Source organism: Cyanistes caeruleus, chromosome 5, assembly GCF_971803275.1.
Source record: "Cyanistes caeruleus chromosome 5, bCyaCae1.hap1.1, whole genome shotgun sequence".
NCBI lineage: Eukaryota > Metazoa > Chordata > Aves > Passeriformes > Paridae > Cyanistes > Cyanistes caeruleus.
The window spans coordinates 70,956,092-70,983,577 of NC_141705.1; the positions used below are offsets into that span (position 1 = coordinate 70,956,092).

Sequence of the window (27,486 nt, forward strand, 5' to 3'; positions counted from 1 at the left end):
ACAACAACAGGGGTGTGGCTAACTTGTAAGGTGGGGAACGTCGCAGTGCCTGGGCTGGGCACTGGTCACCCGTTCCCCGTAAGGTTCTGTAGCTGGAGCGCGACGCTGGAGGTCAGAGCTGTGGGGAGGTGCGGAGTCTCCTGTCACTGCCCTCTTTTGCCGCCATCTTGGTGGTTGGTTGAGGGCTGTCGCGAAGGAGCAGCCGCATCAGGTCGCGGTTGTCCATCAGCAGCTGCATCAGCTCCTTGGGACAGCCCTGTCTTCGATGGCGGCGGGGCCCCGCACGGCCCGAAGGGCTCTGGAGATTCCGCTGCAAGGCAAAGCACAGGGATCCCCATGGAAGAGGCAGAGGGGCAGAGCGGGGCCGGCACCTGTGGGGCTGCCTTTGGCCTGGGAGACAGAGACTCGGGCCCAGTTGGGCTGGGCTGGCCCGGGGAAGAGGCTGCAGCAGGCAGAGCTCTGCCGCCTCTGCTTGGTGCTGTCCATGGAGCTCAGCCCCTGGGCCGCATTCCCCAGCCAGGAGCTCAGGCCCCTTCTGCCGCAGGGCATTGGCCAAAGGGTGCCCAAGAGGCCCTCAAGGTCTGCCCCATCCCGCCTGCCTGACCCCCCACCCCCCTCCTCACCTCTCGCCAGCGTCTCTGAATTCTTTTTCCGAGCGACCATCCCATGGCCATTCCTATGATGAGCAGGTCGATGAGCAGGAATGTCCTGGCCGCCCACCGGATGCGCTCAGGGTCCGACTCGTCCAGATGACAATCCTCCAGAAGCAGAGGAGAGGCATCCGTGCTGCGCTCAGGTTTGCTCACAGGGTCGAGGGGATGAGCCAAGAGCAGCAGCACGTAAAGCTGCAGCAGCGCGGAGGAGCCGTGAGCAGCCATAGTGCTCTGCCAGCAGCACCGAGGCTCTGGGCGTCTCTCTGCGAGCAGCTGTGCCTGGGCACTGGGGCGCAGCAACAGCTGGGGACAGTTGCCAGCCAGCGTGCCGTCCCCAGAGGCTGTGATGTCACAGAAGCACAGAACGCCCTGGCTGCAGAGAGCCCTGAGAGAATGTTGAGTCCAAGCTGGGAGCCATGGCGGCAAGCATGGCCAGCAGAGCGGGGCCCGAGCGCTGCGGCCTGGCTTGCCTTGCACCCGTGCCACAATGATGACTCCAGCAGCCCCTGTCAGGCCATTGCAGTATCTGATGGCCCACGCTGGGCACAAGTTCTTCCCAATGGCCAGCGTAAACCTCCCTTGGCCCAGCTTCCAAGCCTTGTTGGCATCTGCTCTCTCTTGTCCTTGCCCACCTGGCTGGCGCTGCCGTGTTGCTCGCTGGCCTGTCTGTGGGAGAAGAGGCTGTGCCAATGAGTGCTGCTCAACTTGGAGGCCATTCAAAGGAGGATTTGATTGTGCCTGCTGTGGGAAGAAGGAATATGCGTGCACATGGCCACTTCCCATAGGTTTTACCCCAGATTTTCATGAGCAGCTGTCCTAGTGAAAGTCAAGTCTGTTTTAGTGAGTATTTGAGGGCTTCCAGAGCACAGTGCCATCTCAGGGGAATTCTGCTGGTTGAGTTCTACTGAGGCTTTGAGATGAGTTGCAAATCCTGAAAATGTTCTCCTTGCCCAGGTAGTAATTTCACAGTTTAGACTCTGGGGATATTGATTGCTCAGTGTTGAGGACCTCATGTAACTTTCAGCCCCAGAAACTTTCAACCTCCAGTGATTGTCCTTGAGACAAAACCATTTGAAATCTTTTTTTCTGTGGACAGGAATTGCTTCGGTGTTACTTCACATCATCCATTAAAAATTTGATGCCTGGAACAAATCCCGAGTGCTGTGTGATTTCCTTGGTCGTGTTCTTTGGAATGGCTTCCCCCTCATTTTGTGAAGCTGGCCCCAGAAAGGTCATAGATGGGTGAGAAGTTCTGAAAGGCCAAGTGGTGCAGATCTTTGCCTCCTGTTTCGAGGTCTGCGGTGAGCTGTGAGTCCAAGAGCTGATCTGACGTGATGGTGAAAACACAGTTGTCGTGGTTTTAAAGCAGTAACTGAAAAAATACTAGAAAACTTACTTATTTCTTGCTGTGAGATATGGATTAGAGCAAGAGCAAAACAGGCTTAAAACTTAAAAGGAATAAAGAAAGTTTATTCACAAAACTACAAGAATAAGAACACCAGAATAAACTTTCAGAAAACCCTTTTATCCCGCACTACCCAGCATTCCCTTGTTCACATGACAAGATAGAGACAAAAGACTTTGGAACTTTGGTGTTTAAAACAGTCCCAATTCTTGCTAGAGTCTCTTTATCAGTGTTTGTATAGAAACAGAAATCTTCTTCTGCTAATCTATGGAGTTTCTCACAAGAAAAATATTTCTGTTATAGTTTTCTATTTGTTTGATGCCAGCTGCCCGGAAATCTGCCATCAGTTCACTCCTCCCATTTCACATCACTCTGAGGTGTGTATGGGCCATGAGTCCTCTTCATCTGTCTCTGTGAGCTTCGCAGGAAAACAGTTTTCTCATTGCCCTCAAGGCTTCAAATCTTCACTCCACTCTGTTCCAGCGCCTCACTGTATCACAATTACTCTACTTTTTACTCAAAATCCACACTTTGAACACTCCATGCTTCCCAATATACTCTGTCATGAATTAAAGGAGTTTTTTTCAGAACATGGTTGTCCATCTCCATAGCTTTAAGAGAAAAATATTTCAGCTTATAAAGCATCTCCTTATTCTCTCTTCCCTATCTAAAACTTAAGCCTTGTTTTTGTCCTATATTTTTCTAATACTAAAAAAAAAAAAATCTGTGTTTTTCTAAAAGTGAAAAAAAAAAATAAAAAAATAAAGTAAAGAGTAGAAACAGAATAATATTTCTGAGAGGCAGGACATTTTTTAGTTTGTGTTGTCCGATGGAACAACAGTCACTTGAAGAAATTCCATATAGTAGAACATGTCACATTTGTCAATTTTAACCTGAAATTTATTAACAGGAATGTCTGTACTGCGAACATGTGTTAAGTATAGGAATATATTGCATGTTTTCCTACTTGTAAGAAGTAAATTTCTGTCTTTACAAGCTAACACCATTAATTTCAGCTCTTAGTTATTCCCATTGCATATTCTTTTAAACAGACTTAATCAGACAAATTTTGTGTTATTTAGCAAGTAATGCTTGGTTATTACTACAAGTTCTTGAAGTCATAACACTTAAAATTGCAGTACATATATATTATTCTTACTATGATGATGTGAGTTGGCTGCTAGTCATTTAACTATATATAAGGTCTTACTATTTCTTAGTGCAATTACTTAAAATAAGTGTCTTGGAAATTGTTTTTATTTTTAGATTTAAAACTGTTCTTACTAAAGTTGATTTGTTAAAGATTGGACAATGTATATTTAATAATTAATGTTCCCCAGTGATATTTATTGTCAGTCAGGATTCACTTTACAGTCAATAAATAACCTAAAAAATCTGAATTTTGTAGCCAGTTTTGTCTAATTCTTAGAGCAATGCTTTGGGAAATTGGAGATATATATATATGAATATAAATATGTATATCTGCTATATACCTTTTTTATGACGGTTTTGTCCTACTACTGCAAATGTTTCTTTTTGTTTGTTTTTTCCTAACATACATAAAATTTTCTTAACCATATTTAAAGCTACCAGCTTGTTATTCTGACAAAACCCTGTGAGAATAAATTATTTTTATTAATACTCTACATGTCAAAACCTTGCAGTCAGTCAAATAACAGAAGGAGTGTTCATTGTCTCTCTCCCCCACTGATGCTGTTCTAGGAGTTGGAGTTAGAAGATTCAGACATCAAGTGAAACAGTGAAAGATGATAAGAAAACACTTGATTCTCACAAGGTATTTCCTACTAAAAGAGATTGTTTTGCAGTTTTGTTTGCTCTTGACACTATTTTGAGTAAATGTGAATTCCTAAGACATGCTCAAGGCAATTAAATATTTATGCTCTCCAAACTCAATTTTTAAGCAACATTTTCTGTTTACAAGAATCAGGTTTGCTTTGGTTTTATCTCTTTTCTTTCAGGTTACAAGACAGATTTTTTTATTATTATTTTCATTGGGGGAAAAAGATATGTATTTATAGTGTTTGTGAAGACTTTGCTCAGCTGAAAAAAGTAATAGGTAACATGAGTATAACATTGTGTTCTTCCATATTTCTATTTTTAAGTCCTATTACATGTGATATTTTCCATTTTGCCTTCTATTAGGCCTGAAATTGGAAACTATTTAAAACCTAACAAACCCCGGAGTTTATCCCTGTTCTTTGAATAGCAACAGAAGTATGGCTGTCATGGTTTGACACATCAATGAAGAACAGCCTCTGCTCTGCAGCAGGTACTCAAGTGGAACTTTTGCAAGTGGGCTCTCATCAGGAGTGAAACACTGGCTGCTGACTCTGCTGCTTTTGGTCACAGACTGCTGCCTTTATGAACCAGGTTTGTCCTTCTGCTTCTTTTGTGTTTTATATAGACTTGATTACAAATGAGGCACTTGTCCTCTTACCTGGGAGTTGCAGCAGGTCAGCAGCAGCAGGAGTTACTGGCTGCTTCCCATCAGCTGACTCCTTTTAGCCAACCCTTCCCATTTCCTGCGCCAATCCGATTTTTCCAAGCAATTAGGAAGAAAACTAAACCATAACTTTTACAAAATCACTTTAGGGAAGATGTTGCTTAATTGTTTGCTTCATTCAAATGAACACTTCTAACATTCACTTCTCTGAGTAAGAATGCCTTTTATGAGAAGCTGCTAAAAATAGGAATTTGAGAGCAGGGATGTTAAAAGTAGGGCCAGAGAGGAGCAAATTTGTCGCAGGGCAAGTTCTGTTTGCACTGAGGGAGTACTATCAATTTTGTCTCTGTCCTGTCTTTCACTGGTCCTGAAACAACAGTGCCTGCTTGAACAAACCTGCTCCTCAGGAGTGATTGGATCTGGTGCTCTGGGTGTTAGCAGCTGCAGTGCTGAACCACAGGCAGACATGAGATCTGACTGGATCACCCTTGCTAACATTTTCATGTAGAACCCATAACTCACTTGATCAGCAACACTTGCTTGAATGCTGCCTTTTGCCTTGGCTCTTCCCACTAAATAGTTCTTGAGCTGGGAAGTGGTCCTGATCTAAGAATCTGCAGTAATCTTTAATTCTGCCTTTATAACTCAGGAAACCACAGTAACCTTCATTTTAGAATGTGAACATTTTTTGGACAAACACTGAATTGTAGCTTCATTGACATGAGCTAAAGTAAGCTCTTTCAGTGGTCCTAGAGTGGTAGCTGTAAAAGGCAATCAGAGTGAAGATCCTGAATAATTTTCTTTTCCAGCCAGGTTTTAATGTATTTCCCCTGCAAATCAATTCATGTATCATAGAGCTCAATTACCTGCCCATAAAATGAGAGTTGTTGCTCAGAACTGTGGAATTAGGGTAACAAGAACTGTAATGATACACTAGATAAACACTGTTGCAATACTCTCTCAGCCCTGTTAGGGTATTTTAAATTTGCAGCAGATCTCAGTAAGGATGAGAAAATGCTGAGCTACATAAAAATGATGGAGACTGGAGGAGAAATTAGCCTTGCAGTGTTCTACAGTCCCAACATTTCCAACCACCAACCCTGGTAGTGAAAATGCTGGTTTGTATTTGAAAAAAAGGAACTGCAATCAATCAAATGCACTGCCAAGTATAAATTAATTTCTGTAAGTCAAGTCCCTTAGGAACAATTCCTTAATAAAAGATCTGTTTCAAATCTCCTAAGTCTTCTAAAACCAACCCCAACAAAACACAGAAAACATAGTGTCTTTATTTGACCTGTCCTAGACTTCATTTATTTATTTACAGTCTGAAGGATGAGTCAAGTACCTGCAGTGGTGCCTTTAGCAATGCAAAACAAAATATTTTGAATATTCTTATTTAGCGTTCCAGTTTTAATGAGCTTGGAGCATAGTGAAGGAGATCAGATGTTTGCAGGTTCTGGATGAGGGTAGAAATAATTAAAAAGCATCTTAAAAGTAACATCATATTTTTGTCAGCCATCTCTTCAGGGACTACTTTAAATCCCAGAATGTTCAAGAGCCATCATCACTGTACAAACAGAAGCTCCAACTGAACGAAACCAGAAGAAGTGGATATGGCAAATTCTCTGGTCCAAGTGGTGATATTAATCTGGTGAGGCTCTGGATTCCCATTTCAGACATACTATCACAGCTTAAATATAGGAAAAAATTGGGATTTTACTTTGCTGTGGTCTCTTTTTGTTTTGCAAAATATGTGATAGTTAATATATGAGTAAAATCTTGTATAAAAACAGGTTTGTTTTTTGGTTTTTTTTCTAACAAATAGCCAAATGCATATTACCTGCCTTGCTGGAAAATAATTGAGGTCTTCCTCTAAGAAATTTTTTCTCAGAGTGCCTTTCTTTGTGATTTGTGTTCTTATCTTAGGAAGATACAGGAGTTGCTCATTTTAATGCTGTCCAGCGGACTATTCCATGCTTTCTCAGCTGTTTGGATCTGCAGTTCAGGATTGGACCAAGAAAAATGGTGATGGGATCAAATTATTTTTATTCTTAAATGAGGACAATTCCATTTTTAAACATACACATGTGCTTCCAATGCTTTCAGTAGTCAAGGATGAAATTTTGAACAGACATGAATTCCTCAGTCTTTGTTTCTTTTTCCCTGAAGGATGGAATTTGGACTTTGCCCACCAGTGCAGTCCTTGCTATGGGCAGATGTTTCTTCTGTTCTTCTTACCAGCAGTAGGAGTGGTTGGACACTGAACCTCAAAGAAGAGGGAGCTAACATCCCTTACCTGGATAAGTCCCACAGGTAAGCACCTTGGAGAAGTTCTTCAACCAAAACCAGTTCCTGTAAGGCTTTCCAGCCCTTGACAGGAAATAAGCTGATTCCTGCAGGCTGCAACATGAAGACTTCCAGACTGAAGTGAGCATCCTGCTATAAGGAAGGATTTGGGAGTAGTGAGTCATCATTTGTATGGGAAATTAATCTGTGATTTTTATTTATTGTTTTTTTTCATTTGAAGTAACATCACATCATCATAGAGAGACATTGTCTGTCATTTCTGGTGTGGATACCTGAATAACTCAGCTAGACAGGTAGCATGATAAGGTAATACAATGCAGATATTGAAAGGAATTTTTTGGATGATTTTTTTGTTAGTTCAAGCTGCAGTCCCTGATTTATTCAGGCTTTGAAGTACCATGCAAGCCTTTCCCACAGAAGAAATTCTGTTTTATGTAAATAATGCACTGTGCAGTAAACTAGAAGAAAGCAGGGAGCATAGAGCATGAAGTTAGTGTTTCATGCAGGTGTTTGAAGGCAATGTGGGATTCCAGAGCTTAGTGTTTGAATTGCAACTTGAATTTCCTTCTTTGCTGTTATTTAGACTGCTCTGAAGTAGTCATGAGAAGCAAAAATGAAAGGCAATGTTGTTTGATGGGGACTGTGGTAGGGCTTTCTTGCCAGATTTGAAATGGCTTGAATTGATTAAAATCTCCAGGTGAGGGGAAGATTGTATCCATTCCTCTCTCTTATTAAAGCAAATTTTCCAAGAGGGATGTAAAATTGCAGTTGAGGGTTGGGGTGGTTTTTTCTTTTTTCCCTTCTTTCATGTGCAACCTAACAACTCCAATTTCACAGGCCTATTTAACATTTGATCCCTAAAAGTCAGTCCTTTGCTTTGTATTTTGGGCACTTGTTCATCTTGGGGAATTTGTCATCTTCTCAGGGCATTGAAGGTCAACCAAATGCTGCAGGTTTCATTCTTCCTTTCATATGGTCTATGTCCTGGGGTTTGACTCTTAAGCAGAGCTATTTTTTTATTTTGCAGCCTAGCAGTTGTACGGTGGGGCTGTGTGCAGGTGAATTCACTTGAGAACGATGGGTAAATCAGCTCCTGGGAAGATGTGCACTGCTTGGCCCCGATGCTTCAGCATGCTTGAGGTCAGCTTGGCTGTCTCTGACTGTCTAATAATAATGCAGAATGATAGAATTAAGTATTCATTGTAATTGGTGATCAATAAGATTTGTTTTCAGCTAAATCTGCATGCTAGTTTCTAAAGCACTCCAGTCTGTTTCATCAATGACCTTTGTGATTTTAGCTTAAGCTTTCTAGTTTCTGCTGTTGTTATTTTCTGCCCTGTCGCTGTGAGAGGAAGGGATGATGGCTGGAGGTTTGGCAGTCAGCGAGGGCCTGGCCACCACTGCAGTTCTGTACACTCAGCCTTGGAGATGTGATCAGGAATGTGCTGTTAGTTGCCAGTTTTGTATTGCAAAGACTGAGCATGCTGCCATCACTGTGTTTGATGAGTGAGTTTTCATTGGTTTGGTCCAACTCCAAAGCAGCCTTAATTTGAAGGTGGAATTCTTTGTGGATGAGGCTGTGAAGAATATGGTGTTTGTACTCCCATCCTACGGGCAGTACGGTAGAACAACTCCTAACTGATTTGGTAATAAAGACCTAGTTTTTCTTCACTAAACCTGCCCTAGCCAAATTCATCAGCTGGTGATAGCTATCTCTGGAGTGGGAGTTCTTTATTGAGTTGATTGACAATTTGATATACTTTGTCAAGCTGTGTTGTTTAGTTTCTGTTGATCCAGAGACACCTGAGGCTCCTTTTGCTTCCTAAGGGATTAAAGTAGCAAGCACTTAGAATGAGATATTGGGAAGATGGGTGCAGGAGACTTTGTAATTTACTATGGAAAAACATAATAATGATGATGAATATTTCAGGTGGAAATGATAGTATTTCACTATATACTATGTGAAATGCTTTTATGTGATTTTTTTTCATTTCTCTTTTATTTTTTAATCCTGGATAAATTAAATGAGGCTTTTGGGGAAAGCATGAGCTGGAATTTCTATTGAGGTTGATAACCTCTGATTCTGCTCTCATTTGTCTGTCTGCTGGAACTTGTAGCAAACTAGCTATGTCCAAGTTTAATTGTGTAATAATTATCTTTCAAATTGAGCCTTTCTCACTTGGTGCTGATGTATTTGGGGGAGGGAGGGGAATGGAGAGTAAAGAGCTCCTTTCATGAATACAATTTTAATTTCATCTTGCTGATTTGAGCCTTTCCAAGATTCAAGTGAGCATTGGATCAGGTTGGAACTGAGGGGATGACTCATGACTCTGGCATAAAAACTACATTGCATTCCACATATTGGGAGTTTTCTGTTGCCCACAAGAAAGTTCAGGAAAAAAAAGAAAAATATAGAAATGGGTTTCAAATTTCCTGTGCTATTTTCAGTTGACTCCTCTTTCTGGAGGTGCCTTAGCAAGTGTAGGACATCTGAAAAACTTGGAACTGCAACTTTCTTGTTGAGGCTCTGATGAACATTGCTTCTGTCATCAAGTTCTTGTGTTCATACTTTGAACTTAGCTGAGTAATGTTGGTATCAGCAGACTCTGCTAAAGCCATGCCTTCCTAATTAATAATGCATTCCTAATAAAAAAAAAAAAAATCTATTTCTTCATGTATTTAATTACCTAGTGAGTGTAAGACTGAATGAAGTTAATACCGTGCAGATTTCAAGCAAAACGCTGCTTTTTAATGTGCTTCAGTATAGGCTATGCACAAGTCAATAGACATGATTTTTAAGCCTCAGTTACCTTTCATTACCCTGTGCATATTCAAATTCAGATTGATGAATGCTGAACCAAAAGCAGACATCATAGAGTTAATTGAAGTTCTTTAAATTCAGAGGCAAACTATTTTCATAGCTTTGTTTTGAGGGTGGGTTGCTTTTGATGTCTCGGGTTTTTTTGGCTAAGGCAATGGCAAACATTTATTTATCCTGCTCCCTCCCCATTTTCCACCATCGTTGTTGCCAGTGATGCCTGCAGTGCTCAGTGGTCAATGACCCTCAGCCAGGGTGAGCTGCAGGAGCCTTACAGACGGGCCTGTTCTTTCTCCCAGTGCTAGAACAAGTGCAACAGCACAGTGCCATTTTGCTAAAAGCTAATATTTTTCCCAGCAGCTTCTTCTCCAGGCAGAATGAAATGCTTTCTTCAAGAGCAACCACATCTTTCCTCTGCCTGAAAGGTTGTGTTTGTTTGGGTTTTTTCTCTTGCTTTAGGTGAGAGATAAAAAAAAAATGAAGAGGAAAGCCCAAGGAAATGCCAAAAGTACCAAGTGGTAGTAATTTTGTGTGAGTGTCTCCATTTACACTTCAAACTTGCTCTTGGAGAACTTGGAGCTGCATTTAAAATGTATTTTGGTAGGTGGTCTGCTGCTGACTATCTGCATTTCTTCTTCCATTTCTTTTCTGTGCTTGTTTGGTATTGCTGCTGAATGTCCCCAAAGAGTAAAGTGGTGTGGAAGAGTTGAGGAAGCAGCTTTTGAAATTCTAAAGCTGATGTGTAGGTTTTGTTCCTCTTGGATTTTTAAAAGCAGGTATGTCATCCAAGTTAACTTTCTTCAGCAAGTAACAAGATTGTCGTCCTTCCACTGATGCTCTGTATTTTAACAGAGGTATTTGATGGTGCTGGAAAGGAGCAAGATGCAGAATGAGTTTGAGAGAAGTGATTTAAAGTGGGAGCACAGATGCTTGATTCGAAAAATCAAAAAACGGATGTTTTGTTTTGTAGGAAAATGAAATCTAATCCTATTTGAGGGTCAACAGGATAAATACAAAGAACTAAATACAGATGTAGATACATATATACATATATGCGTATATATATATATATATATATATGTATAACCCCGCCCCCCGAAATCTATGAAGCAGGACTGATTGGTGCCATAGCCCAGGCAGCCTGTGGATCTAATTGCCTGCCTGTATTCAGCCCTTGCCTGGATGCCAGGGGAGACGTCTCTGGATTTGTCTCCAGACAGCTTTCCAGGGATGATCCTGCTCCTTTCCTGGTGCCCCAGAGTGCTGCAAGCCCCCCATCCTGGGGCCATGGGGATGCCTGCCGGGGCCTTTAGGGTCCCCCCTAAAGGGCAGACAGGGTTTGACTGCAAGCTTCCTTGGAAGGTGGAGGCAGGTGAATATTGGCCACCTTCTTCTTTCCCGCTGCCCTCCGTGCTCTTGCAAAGCCTGCTGGGGCACTGGGGCTCTCCATTGCAGGCAGTCTGGAGCTGCCATGCAAAGCCATCTCTCAAGGAGTCCCCAGGTCTCAGGTGCAACCTCAAGAAAATGACACAGCAACGTGTAGAAAACGTGAACTTTATTCACTTGACTACTTCTAAAATCTACAATCCAACGTTACTAGAAGACTATGGGGTAAGAATCTTAAGGCTAAGAAACTTCAATGCTTCAACTGTTTAGAACTGAACACTAAGGGAAAGGTCAACTTCTTGGGGGAAACGTGGTGGGGAATCGAACAACAACAGGGGTGTGGCTAACTTGTAAGGTGGGGAACGTCGCAGTGCCTGGGCTGGGCACTGGTCACCCGTTCCCCGTAAGGTTCTTTAGATGGAGCGCGACGCTGGAGGTCAGAGCTGTGGGGAGGTGCGGAGTCTCCTGTCACTGCCCTCTTTTGCCGCCGTCTTGGTGGTTGGCCTCCTCGGCTGAGAGCTGTAGCGAAGGAGCAGCCGCATCAGGTCACGGTTTTGCCTGAGCAGCTGCATCAACTTGGTGGGACAGCCGAGTCTTCGATGGCGGCGGGGCCCCGCACGGCCCGAAGGGCTCTGGAGATTCCTCTGCAAGGCAAAGCACAGGGATCCCCATGGAAGAGGCAGAGGGGCAGAGCGGGGCCGGCACCTGTGGGGCTGCCTTTGGCCTGGGAGACAGAGACTCGGGCCCAGTTGGGCTGGGCTGGCCCGGGGAAGAGGCTGCAGCAGGCAGAGCTCTGCCGCCTCTGCTTGGTGCTGTCCATGGAGCTCAGCCCCTGGGCCGCATTCCCCAGCCAGGAGCTCAGGCCCCTTCTGCCGCAGGGCATTGGCCAAAGGGTGCCCAAGAGGCCCTCAAGGTCTGCCCCATCCCGCCTGCCTGACCCCCCACCCCCCTCCTCACCTCTCGCCAGCGTCTCTGAATTCTTTTTCCGAGCGACCATCCCATGGCCATTCCTATGATGAGCAGGTCGATGAGCAGGAATGTCCTGGCCGCCCACCGGATGCGCTCAGGGTCCGACTCGTCCAGATGACAATCCTCCAGAAGCAGAGGAGAGGCATCCGTGCTGCGCTCAGGTTTGCTCACAGGGTCGAGGGGATGAGCCAAGAGCAGCAGCACGTAAAGCTGCAGCAGCGCGGAGGAGCCGTGAGCAGCCATAGTGCTCTGCCAGCAGCACCGAGGCTCTGGGCGTCTCTCTGCGAGCAGCTGTGCCTGGGCACTGGGGCGCAGCAACAGCTGGGGACAGTTGCCAGCCAGCGTGCCGTCCCCAGAGGCTGTGATGTCACAGAAGCACAGAACGCCCTGGCTGCAGAGAGCCCTGAGAGAATGTTGAGTCCAAGCTGGGAGCCATGGCGGCAAGCATGGCCAGCAGAGCGGGGCCCGAGCGCTGCGGCCTGGCTTGCCTTGCACCCGTGCCACAATGATGACTCCAGCAGCCCCTGTCAGGCCATTGCAGTATCTGATGGCCCACGCTGGGCACAAGTTCTTCCCAATGGCCAGCGTAAACCTCCCTTGGCCCAGCTTCCAAGCCTTGTTGGCATCTGCTCTCTCTTGTCCTTGCCCACCTGGCTGGCGCTGCCGTGTTGCTCGCTGGCCTGTCTGTGGGAGAAGAGGCTGTGCCAATGAGTGCTGCTCAACTTGGAGGCCATTCAAAGGAGGATTTGATTGGGCCTGCTGTGGGAAGAAGGAATATGCGTGCACATGGCCACTTCCCATAGGTTTTACCCCAGATTTTCATGAGCAGCTGTCCTAGTGAAAGTCAAGTCTGTTTTAGTGAGTATTTGAGGGCTTCCAGAGCACAGTGCCATCTCAGGGGAATTCTGCTGGTTGAGTTCTACTGAGGCTTTGAGATGAGTTGCAAATCCTGAAAATGTTCTCCTTGCCCAGGTAGTAATTTCACAGTTTAGACTCTGGGGATATTGATTGCTCAGTGTTGAGGACCTCATGTAACTTTCAGCCCCAGAAACTTTCAACCTCCAGTGATTGTCCTTGAGACAAAACCATTTGAAATCTTTTTTTCTGTGGACAGGAATTGCTTCGGTGTTACTTCACATCATCCATTAAAAATTTGATGCCTGGAACAAGTCCCGAGTGCTGTGTGATTTCCTTGGTCGTGTTCTTTGGAATGGCTTCCCCCTCATTTTGTGAAGCTGGCCCCAGAAAGGTCATAGATGGGTGAGAAGTTCTGAAAGGCCAAGTGGTGCAGATCTTTGCCTCCTGTTTCGAGGTCTGTGGTGAGCTGTGAGTCCAAGAGCTGATCTGACGTGATGGTGAAAACACAATTGAACCTTTTTGCAGCAGGGTGGATGGATAGAAGCAAAGCACAGCACGGCTGGCAGCCGCAAATGAATTAAAATGCATCCCTGGAATATGTTTCTTGGATTGTTCTTCTAGTATTGTGGTAGTAATTCTGATGTCTGAGTAGTGAACAAGCAACAAGTAGTGAACACGTGATTTGTAGTCAATTTTCTATTTCTTATGTAGTGGAGAGTATGGATGCTAGCTTTGGAGCAGGCTGCAGAGAGCTGCAGAAACTGCAGGCCCCATGGCCTATCAGTCCTGCCCGAGAAGCTAGCCTGGGAATTCATAGGAGGATTTCAAAACAATCCTCACAGACAGAAAACAACTGCCAGGTGCTGTTTGTCTGTCCTCTTGTTTTCCTTGCAGGAGAAAGTCAGGGGGGTGGTGAGCCCCGCTGACCAATGATGGTGATGTAGCACTTTACTAAGCAATAAGAGTTTCCTTTCTGTACTTTCCACGTATCTGTCTATTAGACAAGCCTAGAGTAATAAAGTAGAGAAGATTCTCCTGTTGTGACTCCCTTGAGAGTCCGTGTCGTTCTTTCCCACCGTTCCCAATCAGAACGACAGAGGAGATTTTTAAGAATTGTGTTTTTCTCTCCTGGTTGAGGAATGTGTTCTTCACGGGCTGAATCTTCATATCACTTTGTTTTTGTAGAAGAGCAGTTTCAGCAGCAGATGATTCTCCTTGCCCTCCTTTTCATTTTTCTTGTCTGTATTATTGCCTGGCAGGTTAACCTTTTCAAATTGCGTGCTGCAAAACGTTACTACTAAGGATAGTTGGTGTCCAAACAGGTTCTTTTCTCGCTTGGATTTCAACTATTGCAGGATGAAAGGTTTCTAATGAAGCTACAGAATTGCATATCACTGGGACCTTGACTTCTTCCCTGCTTGGATCTAGATAAAGAGATTCTTGCCAATTGAACTGCTGACATATTATGTAGAGATCAGGAGTGGCCACCACAAGTGGTACTGAATTCTTGGAAATGTGGTGATTTTTGTTAGAAATGATTTTAGCTTCGACAGTGCAAGCTTATCATATCCATCTGCATTTGTGTTCTATTAATCATGGGCTTTTGTATTAAGCATGGGCTTCAGTTTGCTGTCTTTTTGTCACTTCTTCAAATACCAGTTTTCTACACCTGCTGGCTTGTTCCTTCTGACTTCAAATGGTATCTCTTGGGCACATAACTTCATCTTATTGTGAACAGCGCAAAGAACATGTTTTGGTCTGTCTTGATTTGATGGAGTGATTGCTGTGGAAGGACTGGGAGGTTTTGTGGTTTAAGGTGAAAGAAGTTCAGCAGCCTTGGCAAGTAAGTGTGCCAGTTTACAAGGTGAATCTACAGAAACCCCCGTGCTTCAGCTGCAATGTACAATCTCTGAGGCTGCTGCTGTCGGGGTGCCTTTGTTCTGTTGGTTTGGGAACCCATATTCTACACAGCATCATTTGTCAGAACTCCATTTCACTTGTACAGTCCCTCTGTTTTCCCACTTCTGAATGATGGTTTTCTCTGTGCCTTTAACATGGGGAATTCTGGGTGATAAAAATAATACATATTCCATAATGTTTTACGTTTCCTCTTGGAGTTTTTTCTAGTTTTCAAATAATTACCTTTTGTTTCTAGCTGGGGGCAAAATGCATTTGCAGTTTCAGTGGTTTTTTTTCCCAATTTCTAATCTTACTTGGGCACTAGATAAGGGAGAAAAATGCCCTAGTTTCATGGAAAAGATTCTGTGTTATTCCATGCCTTGAAATGAATTAAAATACGGTTCTATTGCTCTCTCTTTCATTTCTTCTCTTCATTTGGTAGAGTTTAGAAATCTCTTGCCATGAACTAGGTAGTGCAGAGTGCCTGCCTTGCTGTGTTGAACTCCTGGGTGAGCATGCCAGGCTTAGTTTAGAGATTTGCTTTTAAACATCCCTTATTCCTTGTGAAATCTATCATTTGGTTTGTTTGTAGTTGTGTTAGAAGATAAAGAGGAGGGGGATCACCCTGGAAAATTTGTCATCTGAACTGAATTTGTACCCTTTAGGCCATCAGTGACTGCTCCTTAGCTTTCTCAAGGCATGAAGGACACTGGGAGTTCCTCCCAGACTCTTCTTTTGGGACAGCAGTCCTTTCTCTTTGGCTCCATGAGATGCTCTGCACAGGAGTGCTTGAGCTCTGAAGGGCAGGGGCATTCCATGAGGGTGAATAATAAAGAACTCCTGTAGCCTGAACTGTTTCCAACTTAACCCAGCAGAAGGAATTGTTTCCCAATTCTGAGTCTAATGGTGCTGCTGACAAATTGTGCAGTTTCAGAGCAGCAGTGCAAGATGTGCAAGGGGCTTGTGTGGAGGGAGAGCAGCAGCTTGTAACACTGGACCTTTGTCCCGTGGGCAGCTGTGCGGTTTTAAGCGGGAATGTTCCGGAGGGGTGTGGAATTGAAGAAATGTTTGGAAGATTTGTAGGTTTGTTGCTGTAGGTGTGAAGGGTGGGGACAAGTCTTGTCCAGTGACGGAGCAATGATTAGGTAAGGTACTGGGAGAGCATCTGAGGATGGTGTTGCTGTTGCATGTGATTTTTCTGGAGGCCATCTGATGCACACAAGATTTGTTATGACTACCAGGATTGCAACTAAACAGAATGCAGTCATTTTTCTTGTAATTTAGTGCAGCATCTTTTGATCCGTGATGAGCTGAAGGCTCAGTGCACAAGGCTGAAAGGAAATGGCACGCTCTCAAGAGATTTTGGTCTTTGCGGCTTCATGAAGGTGGATAGGACATAATTCCTTCGCTCATTGGAGCTGCAGAGTTTAGTTTGATCTCCTCTGTTTCTAAGCAGTGCTAAAAGGTGTTCCTTCCCTCAATTTTGATGGCAGCAGAGAGTCAGCTAATGAATGTGGATCTAGGTAAGGTTTGTGGAACAAAATCAAACACAATTGTCTGAAAAGCTGTTAGACATGCCTACAGTCAGTGTCAACAGAGAAGGAAGAGGTTAAAATTCCATCTTAATTTTAGAGCTCTTCCTCTCTTCTGCCTGCTTTTCCCATAGTGCATATGGAACCAGCATAGTTCATTTGATCCCTACCCCTGAGTGCAGCAGCTCACCTGCTTTCTGCTGCCCGCCTTTGCTTTCTTGTCAGATGGAAACACTGAAATAGAAAAGGTGATGTGACTTAATTGACTTCATTCAAATGCCTTGGCAATTGAATTTCTGTCTCTTGGCTGGATACTCAGCATCTCTAAGTGCAGAATCCTCCCTGGCACCGTATATCCTCGCCTTGTCCCTCAAATATTTTTTGAGGGACCACCACCACTCAAATATTTTCCTTTCATTGTAAAGTGAGTGAGATTTTACTCAGGTGGAATTCTGCAGTGTTAGGGAATGAAGGCTTTTTCCTTCCTCATTTTTTTATAATGAATTTCTTTTTTATTCTATTCACACCTTCTGAGTGAGCCTTTCATAAGGGCTTCTGTATTTCACAGCGGCTACACCTATTTGGGTCTGAAGACTTTGATACAATTGTAATCACTTGGAAATGGAACCTGTTTGATTTGTATGGAAGGCAGCCATTCTCCCTGTTCCAAACTTCCTAAAATAGTTTATCCACGTTGAAAAAAAAAATACCTCTTGGAGATAGTGAAGACAGTGCATGATGGTGATTCCAGGGATGGATAAGAAGGACCATCACCTTCCTCACACCAGCAAACTTGAGACTAATAGTCAGGTCTGCAGTTCTAATTTTAATCCACAGTAATCTACAGACAATCCTTTATTATTTAAAAAGCTGATACCGTCAAGTTGGAAGCAAGCTGAAGTTGGAAGAGTTAGGTTTCTTCAAAGCTCTTGTTTCCAGCAGGATTGGAGAGCCTTTACCTTTTGTAACAGGAAGGTTTTAAATTTGTAATGCTGACCTTGCAACTGGAACTTGGTGGCTCCATTGTTGCACTTGCAGCAGCCAGATGACCTCAAAGGAGAAGTGCGTTGTTCTGACTTCTGTGGAAGCAGTGGCTGCAAATACCATCAGGAAGTGCTGGACTGGCAGGACATTGGATGGATGCTCTTAGGCCACAGAGCTGGAAATATCAGCTGTAGCCACATGGTAAGTCCATTTATGTAATTCCAAATCTGTTCCTCACACGATCTGTGCTCCTCTATTCTGTATCAGCTTGGTGAGGAGGTAGATGAGACTGTTGGGGGAAAGAAACCACTTATATTTAAAGCAGAGTAACTGTCCTATTATAAATGATGAAGATAAACCTGTGAGGCTACCAAAGAAATCTTTCTTTGTCTTCCAGTTAATAACTTCAAATGGATAACAAATCTATGCTGTATAATCTGCTTTGGATGGATTTCCTTTGGAACATGTGCTTCTTCCTGAATTACAGAACTGCAATATTTTCACTGCTTCCCAGCTCTGCCATCCCAGCATCTCCCCTGCTTCCCAGCCCTCTGCCATCAGCATCTCCCCTGCTTCACAGCTTCCCAGCCAGGTCAGTGCACTGGGGGCCGGGGTGGGCAGTGGGTTATGGGGTTTTGGGATGCGCAGGGATCCCAAAGGAGCCCCTGTGGAATGGGCCCGACATCCCAGCGTGCTCCCGGTGCCCCGGCAGGGCGGTTTGCCTGGAGAAGCTGTCAGGCAGGATTTGCTGGGTTTTTCACAGCTCTGATTTCTCCATCCCCCGGAGTGCCCTTGCTAAGAGGAAGCATTGATTGCTGCCAGGCAGCACACACACGTGGGAATGTGATTCATTCCGGCCCAGGCCTCAGAATAACTTCTGTGAGCTGTTATCCCTGCTAAAATGAGCCTTTTCACAGTTCTCTATTTCCACCTAGCGCACACACACACACACACAGTAAAATTACAGAGGGAAATAAACTTCCCTTGGCTTGGGAAGAAATTTTGTGTTGTTGTAGGGAGCTCTTTCTGAAGGAATAACAGGTGCCTTTCTACTACAATAATTTATATGGAAACCCAGCACCGTGTTTATTTGGTGTCAGTCTAGGGTGAACAGAAACCAGCACAGGCAGCTGGAAACAAAGGTCCTCTCGTCCCATTCCACAATATTGGTGTTAAAAATCTCTGTTCAAGGCCAGATTCCACCACAGGAATCTGGCTAAGAAAATAAGAGCTTATTCAATAAGAAAATGCCGCACTCAGAATGTTTCTTTGCATTAGGATTTTCCCAAGTATCTCGTTTAGCTTTTGTTAATAGGTTAAAGGTAAAAGGGTTTTGGTAACCCTTTTTAAGTGTACCTATTTCCTCTGTTCAATGGGAGAACAGGAGTGCAAAGCCCTATGGACGGGGGCTGCTGGAGAGATCCTATAAACCTGATTATGTCCTAGAGACCTGAGTCATCATTTCATCCCATTGCAAAGTCTCTTATTCTTTCTGTCCTGGGTTGCAGTATATTCTATCACCATCCTCATGTACTGTTGAAACCAGGTGAGGCAGTGCTCCCTGCCTCCCCCCGCCCCGGGCTACCTTCTGTTAATGGGCCCATCAATGCCCTGCCCCATGACTCATAGATAACTTCCCCCTGTATTGTCCCCTGTTAATGGGCCCACCACTGCCTTGCTGCATGACTCAGAGATAACTTCCTCCTGGACTGTTTTCTGTTAATGGCTCATCAAGGCCTTATCTCATGACTCACCATCCCATTGTGAGATGCTCCTCCCCGAGGGAGGAGCCAAGCATTCCATACTGGATATAAGCTGAGAATTCGAACACCACAGCAGCCCTTACCTACGGGACTTCCAGAGGACAGGAGCTACTGCTGGACTTTCAGCTGAAGACCAGACCCGCTTTCTTCCAGAGGATCACGCTTCAACAAGACCACCTCATCTGGACGACTACCATCACCCTAACAGGGTTCCAGGCTGTATTCTGACTCTGTCAGTGTTTTTGATATTATTGCATTTATTCTTTTTATCATTTTCCTATTAAATTATAATTCTGACTTGCGATCTCTCACTGGTTTGATTTCAAACTAGTACACTTTCAGTTCAGTTAAACCTGCAAAGAATTCAACCCTTAGAGCTTTAATATTTTTAAAGAGACATTCATGTCCAGAAGGTGTCTCAAGGTGTTTGTTCCATCAGGCTGGGTTTGATATCCCTATTAAAAATATATATGGCTCAATTGATGAGAAAATCTTCTTCAGAGAGAAGGATTTTTCTTCAGCTTAAAATCTGAACTATAAAATTGAGTACAATAAAGTGAAGAGTTGAGTCATGAAGCAAGGGATAGAAAAGAAAAATGACCATGCACATCTTGTGCTGAAATTCTTTGGATTTATTAGGAAAGGTACAGAAAAATCCTCTGTTAGGAAGCCAATTAGAATTATTTATTCTATTGAGGGGGTTTGTGCCAGATCTGAAGAAATCCCTTGAAGAAGGAAACTTATTTGAAAGCTGCAAACATAAATGTTCTTTTTTTGACCGAGTGATGGAGATTCTTCAAGTCTCCTCAGAATCCCACACAATTCCAGAAAAACCCCACAAAATTCCAGAGAAGTCCCACAAAACTCCCTAAATCATTTCAAAACCCTACCAATTCACAGGAATGTCCCACAAAATCTCCACCAATTCCCAGAACATCCCACAAAAATCCCACAAAAATCCCTAAATCTTCTGAAAACTCGACCAAATTCCAGAAACGCCCCATAAAATCAGCACAGTTTCCCACAAAATTCAAGAAAAAACACCACAAAATTCCCAAAATCTTTTCAAAATACCACAAAATTCTTGAAAAGCCCCACCAAATTCCCGAAACATCCCACAAAATGTCCTCAATATCTAACAAAATCTCAGAAAAGTCCCACAAAATTCCCTAAATCTTCTCAAAACACGACCAAATTCCAGAAAAATCCCACCGAATCCCCACAAATTCCCACAGAATACATGAAAAATCCCTGATAATTCTTCAGTTCTCTACAGAATCTCACCAAATTCCAGAAGAGTCCCTCAAAGTTCCACAAACATCCCACAAAATCTCCCCAGTATCCAACAAAATTCCAGGAAAAATCCCACAAAATTCCCTAAATCTTCTCAAAACACGACCAAATTCTAGAAAAATATCCCACCGAATCTCCACAAATTCCCACAGAATACATGAAAAATCCCTGATAATTCGTCAGTTCTCTACAGAATCTCACCAAATACCAGAAAAGTCCCCCACAGTTCCACAAGCTTCCCACAAAATCTCCCTAATATCCAACAAAATTCCAGGAAAAATCTCACACAATTCCCTAAATCTTCTGAGAACTTGACCAAATTCCAGAAACGCCCCATAAAATCAGCACAGTTTCCCACAAAATTCAAGAAAAAACACCACAAAATTCCCTAAATCTTCTCAAAACACGACCAAATTCCAGAAAAATCCCACCAAATCTCCACAAATTCCCACAGAATACATGAAAAATCCCTGATAATTCATCAGTTCTTTACAGAATCTCACCAAATTCCAGAAAAGTCCCTCAAAGTTCCACAAACAATCCACAAAAATCTCACAAAAATCCCTAACACTTCTGAAAACTTGACCAAATTCCAGAAACGCCCCATAAAATCAGCACAGTTTCCCACAAAATTCAAGAAAAAACACCACAAAATTCCTAAAATCTTTTCAAAATACCACAAAATTCTTGAAAAGCCCCACCAAATTCCAGAAACATCCCACAAAATCTCCTCAATACCCAACAAAATCCCAGAAAAATCCCACAAAATTCCCTAAATTTTCTCAAAACATAACCAAAATTCCAGAAAAATCCCACCGAATCTCCACAAATTCCCACAGAATACATGAAAAATCCCTGATAATTCGTCAGTTCTCTACAGAATCTCACCAAATTCCAGAAAAGTCCCTCAAAGTTCCACAAACATCGCACAAAATCTCCTCAATATCCAACAAAATTCAAGAAAAATCCCACAATATTCTCTAAATCTTCTCAAAACACGGCCCAAATCCTCAAAAATCCCACCGAATCTCCACAAATTCCCACAAAATACATGAGAAATCCCTCAAGATCCCTAAATCGCCTCAATATCCCACAAAATCACACAAAAATCACACAAAACCTCCACAAATTTCCACAAAATCTAAGAAAAACTCCTCAAAATTCTTCAAGTCTCCTCAGAATCCCACACAATTCCAGAAAAACCCCACAAAATTCCAGAGAAGTCCCACAAAACTCCCTAAATCATTTCAAAACCCTACCAATTCACAGGAATGTCCCACAAAATCTCCACCAATTCCCAGAACATCCCACAAAAATCTCACAAAAATCCCTAACACTTCTGAAAACTTGACCAAATTCCAGAAACGCCCCATAAAATCAGCAGAGTTTCCCACAAAATTCAAGAAAAAACACCACAAAATTCCCAAAATCTTTTCAAAATACCACAAAATTCTTGAAAAGCCCCACCAAATTCCAGAAACATCCCACAAAATGTCCTCAATACCCAACAAAATCCCAGAAAAATCCCACAATATTCCCTAAATTTTCTCAAAACACAACCAAAATTCCAGAAAAATCCCACCGAATCTCCACAAATTCCCACAGAATACATGAAAAATCCCTGATAATTCGTCAGTTCTCTACAGAATCTCACCAAATCCCAGAAAAGTCCCTCAAAGTTCCACAAACATCCCACAAAATCTCCTCAATATCCAACAAAATTCCAGGAAAAATCCCACAATATTCTCTAAATCTTCTCAAAACACGGCCAAAATCCTCAAAAATCCCACCGAATCTCCACAAATTCCCACAGAATACATGAAAAATCCCTGATAATTCGTCAGTTCTCTACAGAATCTCACCAAATTCCAGAAAGTCCCTCAAAGTTCCACAAACATCCCACAAAATCTCCCTAATATCCAACAAAATTCCAGGAAAAATCCCACAAAATTCCCTAAATCTTCTCAAAACACGGCCAAAATCCTCAAAAATCCCACCGAATCTCCACAAATTCCCACAGAATACATGAAAAATCCCTGATAATTCGTCAGTTCTCTACAGAATCTCACCAAATTCCAGAAAAGTCCCTCAAAGTTCCACAAACATCCCACAAAATCTCCTCAATATCCAACAAAATTCAAGAAAAATCCCACATAATTCTCTAAATCTTCTCAAAACACGACCGAATTCTAGAAAAATATCCCACCAAATCTCCACAAATTTCCACAAAATGCATGAAAAATCCCTCAAGATCCCTAAATCGCCTCAATATCCCACAAAATCACACAAAAATCACCCAAAACCACCACAAGTTTCCACAAAAATCTAAGAAAAATTCCTCAAAATTCTTCAAGTCTCCTCAAAACCACACAAAGTCCTTGAAAAGGCCCACCAAATTCCAAAAAAATCCCACAGAATCTCCACAAATTCCCACAAAAATCTAAATCAAATTCCTCAAAATTCTTCAAGTCTCCTCAGAATCCCACACAATTCCAGAAAAACCCCACCAAATTCCAGAGAAGTCTCACAAAACTCCCTAAATCATTTCAAAACCCTACCAATTCACAGGAATGTCCCACAAAATCTCTACCAATTCCCAGAACATCCCACAAAAATCTCACAAAAATCCCTAACACTTCTGAAAACTCGACCAAATTCCAGAAACGCCCCATAAAATCAGCACAGTTTCCCACAAAATTCAAGAAAAAACACCACAAAATTCCCAAAATCTTTTCAAAATACCACAAAATTCTTGAAAAGCCCCACCAAATTCCAGAAACATCCCACAAAATGTCCTCAATACCCAACAAAATCCCAGAAAAATCCCACAATATTCCCTAAATTTTCTCAAAACACAACCAAAATTCCAGAAAAATCCCACCGAATCTCCACAAATTCCCACAGAATACGTGAAAAATCCCTGATAATTCGTCAGTTCTCTACAGAATCTCACCAAATTCCAGAAGAATCCCTCAAAGTTCCACAAACATCCCACAAAATCTCCTCAATATCCAACAAAATTCAAGAAAAATCCCACAATATTCTCTAAATCTTCTCAAAACACGGCCCAAATCCTCAAAAATCCCACCGAATCTCCACAAATTCCCACAAAATACATGAGAAATGCCTCAAGATCCCTAAATCGCCTCAATATCCCACAAAATCACACAAAAATCACACAAAACCTCCACAAGTTTCCACAAAATCTAAGAAAAATTCCTCAAAATTCTTCAAGTCTCCTCAGAATCCCACACAATTCCAGAAAAACCCCACAAAATTCCAGAGAAGTCCCACAAAACTCCCTAAATCATTTCAAAACCCTACCAATTCACAGGAATGTCCCACAAAATCTCTACCAATTCCCAGAACATCCCACAAAAATCTCACAAAAATCCCTAACACTTCTGAAAACTTGACCAAATTCCAGAAACGCCCCATAAAATCAGCACAGTTTCCCACAAAATTCAAGAAAAAACACCACAAAATTCCCTAAATCTTTTCAAAATACCACAAAATTCTTGAAAAGCCCCACCAAATTCCAGAAACATCCCACAAAATGTCCTCAATACCCTACAAAATCCCAGAAAAATCCCACAATATTCCCTAAATTTTCTCAAAACACAACCAAAATTCCAGAAAAATCCCACCGAATCTCCACAAATTCCCACAGAATACGTGAAAAATCCCTGATAATTCGTCAGTTCTCTACAGAATCTCACCAAATTCCAGAAAAGTCCCTCAAAGTTCCACAAACATCCCACAAAATCTCCTCAATATCCAACAAAATTCAAGAAAAATCCCACAAAATTCTCTAAATCTTCTCAAAACACGACCAAATTCTAGAAAAATATCCCACCAAATCTCCACAAATTTCCACAAAATGCATGAAAAATCCCTCAAGATCCCTAAATCGCCTCAATATCCCACAAAATCACACAAAAATCACCCAAAACCACCACAAGTTTCCACAAAAATCTAAGAAAAATTCCTCAAAATTCTTCAAGTCTCCTCAAAACCACACAAAGTCCTTGAAAAGGCCCACCAAATTCCAAAAAAATCCCACAGAATCTCCACAAATTCCCACAAAAATCTAAATCAAATTCCTCAAAATTCTTCAAGTCTCCTCAGAATCCCACACAATTCCAGAAAAACCCCACCAAATTCCAGAGAAGTCTCACAAAACTCCCTAAATCATTTCAAAACCCTACCAATTCACAGGAATGTCCCACAAAATCTCTACCAATTCCCAGAACATCCCACAAAAATCTCACAAAAATCCCTAAATCTTCTGAAAACTCGACCAAATTCCAGAAACGCCCCATAAAATCAGCACAGTTTCCCACAAAATTCAAGAAAAAACACCACAAAATTCCCTAAACCTTTTCAAAATACCACAAAATTCTTGAAAAGCCCCACCAAATTCCAGAAACATCCCACAAAATGTCCTCAATACCCAACAAAATCCCAGAAAAATCACACAAAATTCTCTAAATCTTCTCAAAACACGGCCAAAATCCACAAAAATCCCACCGAATCTCCACAAATTCCCACAGAATACATGAAAAATCCCTGATAATTCGTCAGTTCTCTACAGAATCTCACCAAATTCCAGAAGAGTCCCTCAAAGTTCCACAAACATCCCACAAAATCTCCCCAGTATCCAACAAAATTCCAGGAAAAATCCCACAAAATTCCCTAAATCTTCTCAAAACACGACCAAATTCTAGAAAAATATCCCACCGAATCTCCAGAAATTCCCACAGAATACATGAAAAATCCCTGATAATTCGTCAGTTCTCTACAGAATCTCACCAAATACCAGAAAAGTCCCCCACAGTTCCACAAGCCTCCCACAAAATCTCCCTAATATCCAACAAAATTCCAGGAAAAATCTCACACAATTCCCTAAATCTTCTGAGAACTTGACCAAATTCCAGAAACGCCCCATAAAATCAGCACAGTTTCCCACAAAATTCAAGAAAAAACACCACAAAATTCCCTAAATCTTCTCAAAACACGACCAAATTCCAGAAAAATCCCACCAAATCTCCACAAATTCCCACAGAATACATGAAAAATCCCTGATAATTCGTCAGTTCTCTACAGAATCTCACCAAATTCCAGAAAAGTCCCTCAAAGTTACACAAACATCCCACAAAAATCTCACAAAAATCCCTAACACTTCTGAAAACTTGACCAAATTCCAGAAACGCCCCATAAAATCAGCACAGTTTCCCACAAAATTCAAGAAAAAACACCACAAAATTCCCAAAATCTTTTCAAAATACCACAAAATTCTTGAAAAGCCCCACCAAATTCCAGAAACATCCCACAAAATCTCCTCAATACCCAACAAAATCCCAGAAAAATCCCACAAAATTCCCTAAATTTTCTCAAAACATAACCAAAATTCCAGAAAAATCCCACCGAATCTCCACAAATTCCCACAGAATACATGAAAAATCCCTGATAATTCGTCAGTTCTCTACAGAATCTCACCAAATTCCAGAAAAGTCCCTCAAAGTTCCACAAACATCCCACAAAATCTCCTCAATATCCAACAAAATTCAAGAAAAATCCCAAAATATGCTCTAAATCTTCTCAAAACACGGCCAAAATCCTCAAAAATCCCACCAAATCTCCACAAATTCCCACAAAATACATGAGAAATGCCTCAAGATCCCTAAATCGCCTCAATATCCCACAAAATCACACAAAAATCACACAAAACCTCCACAAGTTTCCACAAAATCTAAGAAAAATTCCTCAAAATTCTTCAAGTCTCCTCAGAATCCCACACAATTCCAGAAAAACCCCACAAAATTCCAGAGAAGTCCCACAAAACTCCCTAAATCATTTCAAAACCCTACCAATTCACAGGAATGTCCCACAAAATCTCCACCAATTCCCAGAACATCCCACAAAAATCTCACAAAAATCCCTAAATCTTCTGAAAACTCGACCAAATTCCAGAAACGCCCCATAAAATCAGCACAGTTTCCCACAAAATTCAAGAAAAAACACCACAAAATTCCCAAAATATTTTCAAAATACCACAAAATTCTTGAAAAGCCCCACCAAATTCCAGAAACATCCCACAAAATGTCCTCAATACCCAACAAAATCCCAGAAAAATCCCACAATATTCCCTAAATTTTCTCAAAACACAACCAAAATTCCAGAAAAATCCCACCGAATCTCCACAAATTCCCACAGAATACATGAAAAATCCCTGATAATTCGTCAGTTCTCTACAGAATCTCACCAAATTCCAGAAGAGTCCCTCAAAGTTCCACAAACATCCCACAAAATCTCCTCAATATCCAACAAAATTCAAGAAAAATCCCACAATATTCTCTAAATCTTCTCAAAACACGGCCAAAATCCTCAAAAATCCCACCGAATCTCCACAAATTCCCAGAGAATACATGAAAAATCCCTGATAATTCGTCAGTTCTCTACAGAATCTCACCAAATTCCAGAAAGTCCCTCAAAGTTCCACAAACATCCCACAAAATCTCCCCAGTATCCAACAAAATTCCAGGAAAAATCCCACAAAATTCTCTAAATCTTCTCAAAACACGGCCAAAATCCTCAAAAATCCCACCGAATCTCCAGAAATTCCCACAGAATACATGAAAAATCCCTGATAATTCGTCAGTTCTCTACAGAATCTCACCAAATTCCAGAAAAGTCCCTCAAAGTTCCACAAACATCCCACAAAATCTCCCCAATGTCCAACAAAATTCCAGGAAAAATCCCACAAAATTCCCTAAATCTTCTCAAAACTCTACCAAATTCCAGAAAAATATCCCACCAAATCTCCACAAATTCCCACAAAATACATGAGAAATCCCTCAAGATCCCTAAATCGCCTCAATATCCCACAAAATCACACAAAAATCACACAAAACCTCCACAAGTTTCCACAAAATCTAAGAAAAATTCCTCAAAATACTTCAAGTCTCCTCAGAATCCCACACAATTCCAGAAAAAACACACAAAATTCCAGACAAGTCCCACAAAACTCCCTAAATCATTTCAAAACCCTACCAATTCACAGGAATGTCCCACAAAATCTCCACCAATTCCCAGAACATCCCACAAAAATCTCACAAAAATCCCTAACACTTCTGAAAACTCGACCAAATTCCA

At 42.1% G+C, this 27,486-nt stretch overlaps 1 protein-coding gene across 1 annotated transcript; it reads right to left on the reverse strand.

Moving 5' to 3' along the window:
* Positions 1–214: 214 nt before the first annotated feature.
* LOC147653237 (uncharacterized) lies at positions 215–16,998 on the reverse strand. Its single transcript, XM_086890179.1, has 2 exons — positions 11,739–16,998; positions 215–371 (listed from the first exon to the last, which is right to left on the reverse strand). The coding sequence occupies exon 1, from the start codon at positions 12,801–12,803 to the stop codon at positions 11,892–11,894; it is 912 nt and encodes a 303-aa protein (XP_086746305.1). The 5' UTR covers positions 12,804–16,998; the 3' UTR covers positions 215–371; positions 11,739–11,891.
* Positions 16,999–27,486: the final 10,488 nt, after the last annotated feature.

Excerpts from the sequence above, each read along its gene's own strand:
- LOC147653237 (XM_086890179.1), bottom strand. The coding sequence starts at position 12,803 with ATGGGAAGTGGCCATGTGCACGCATATTCCTTCTTCCCACAGCAGGCC.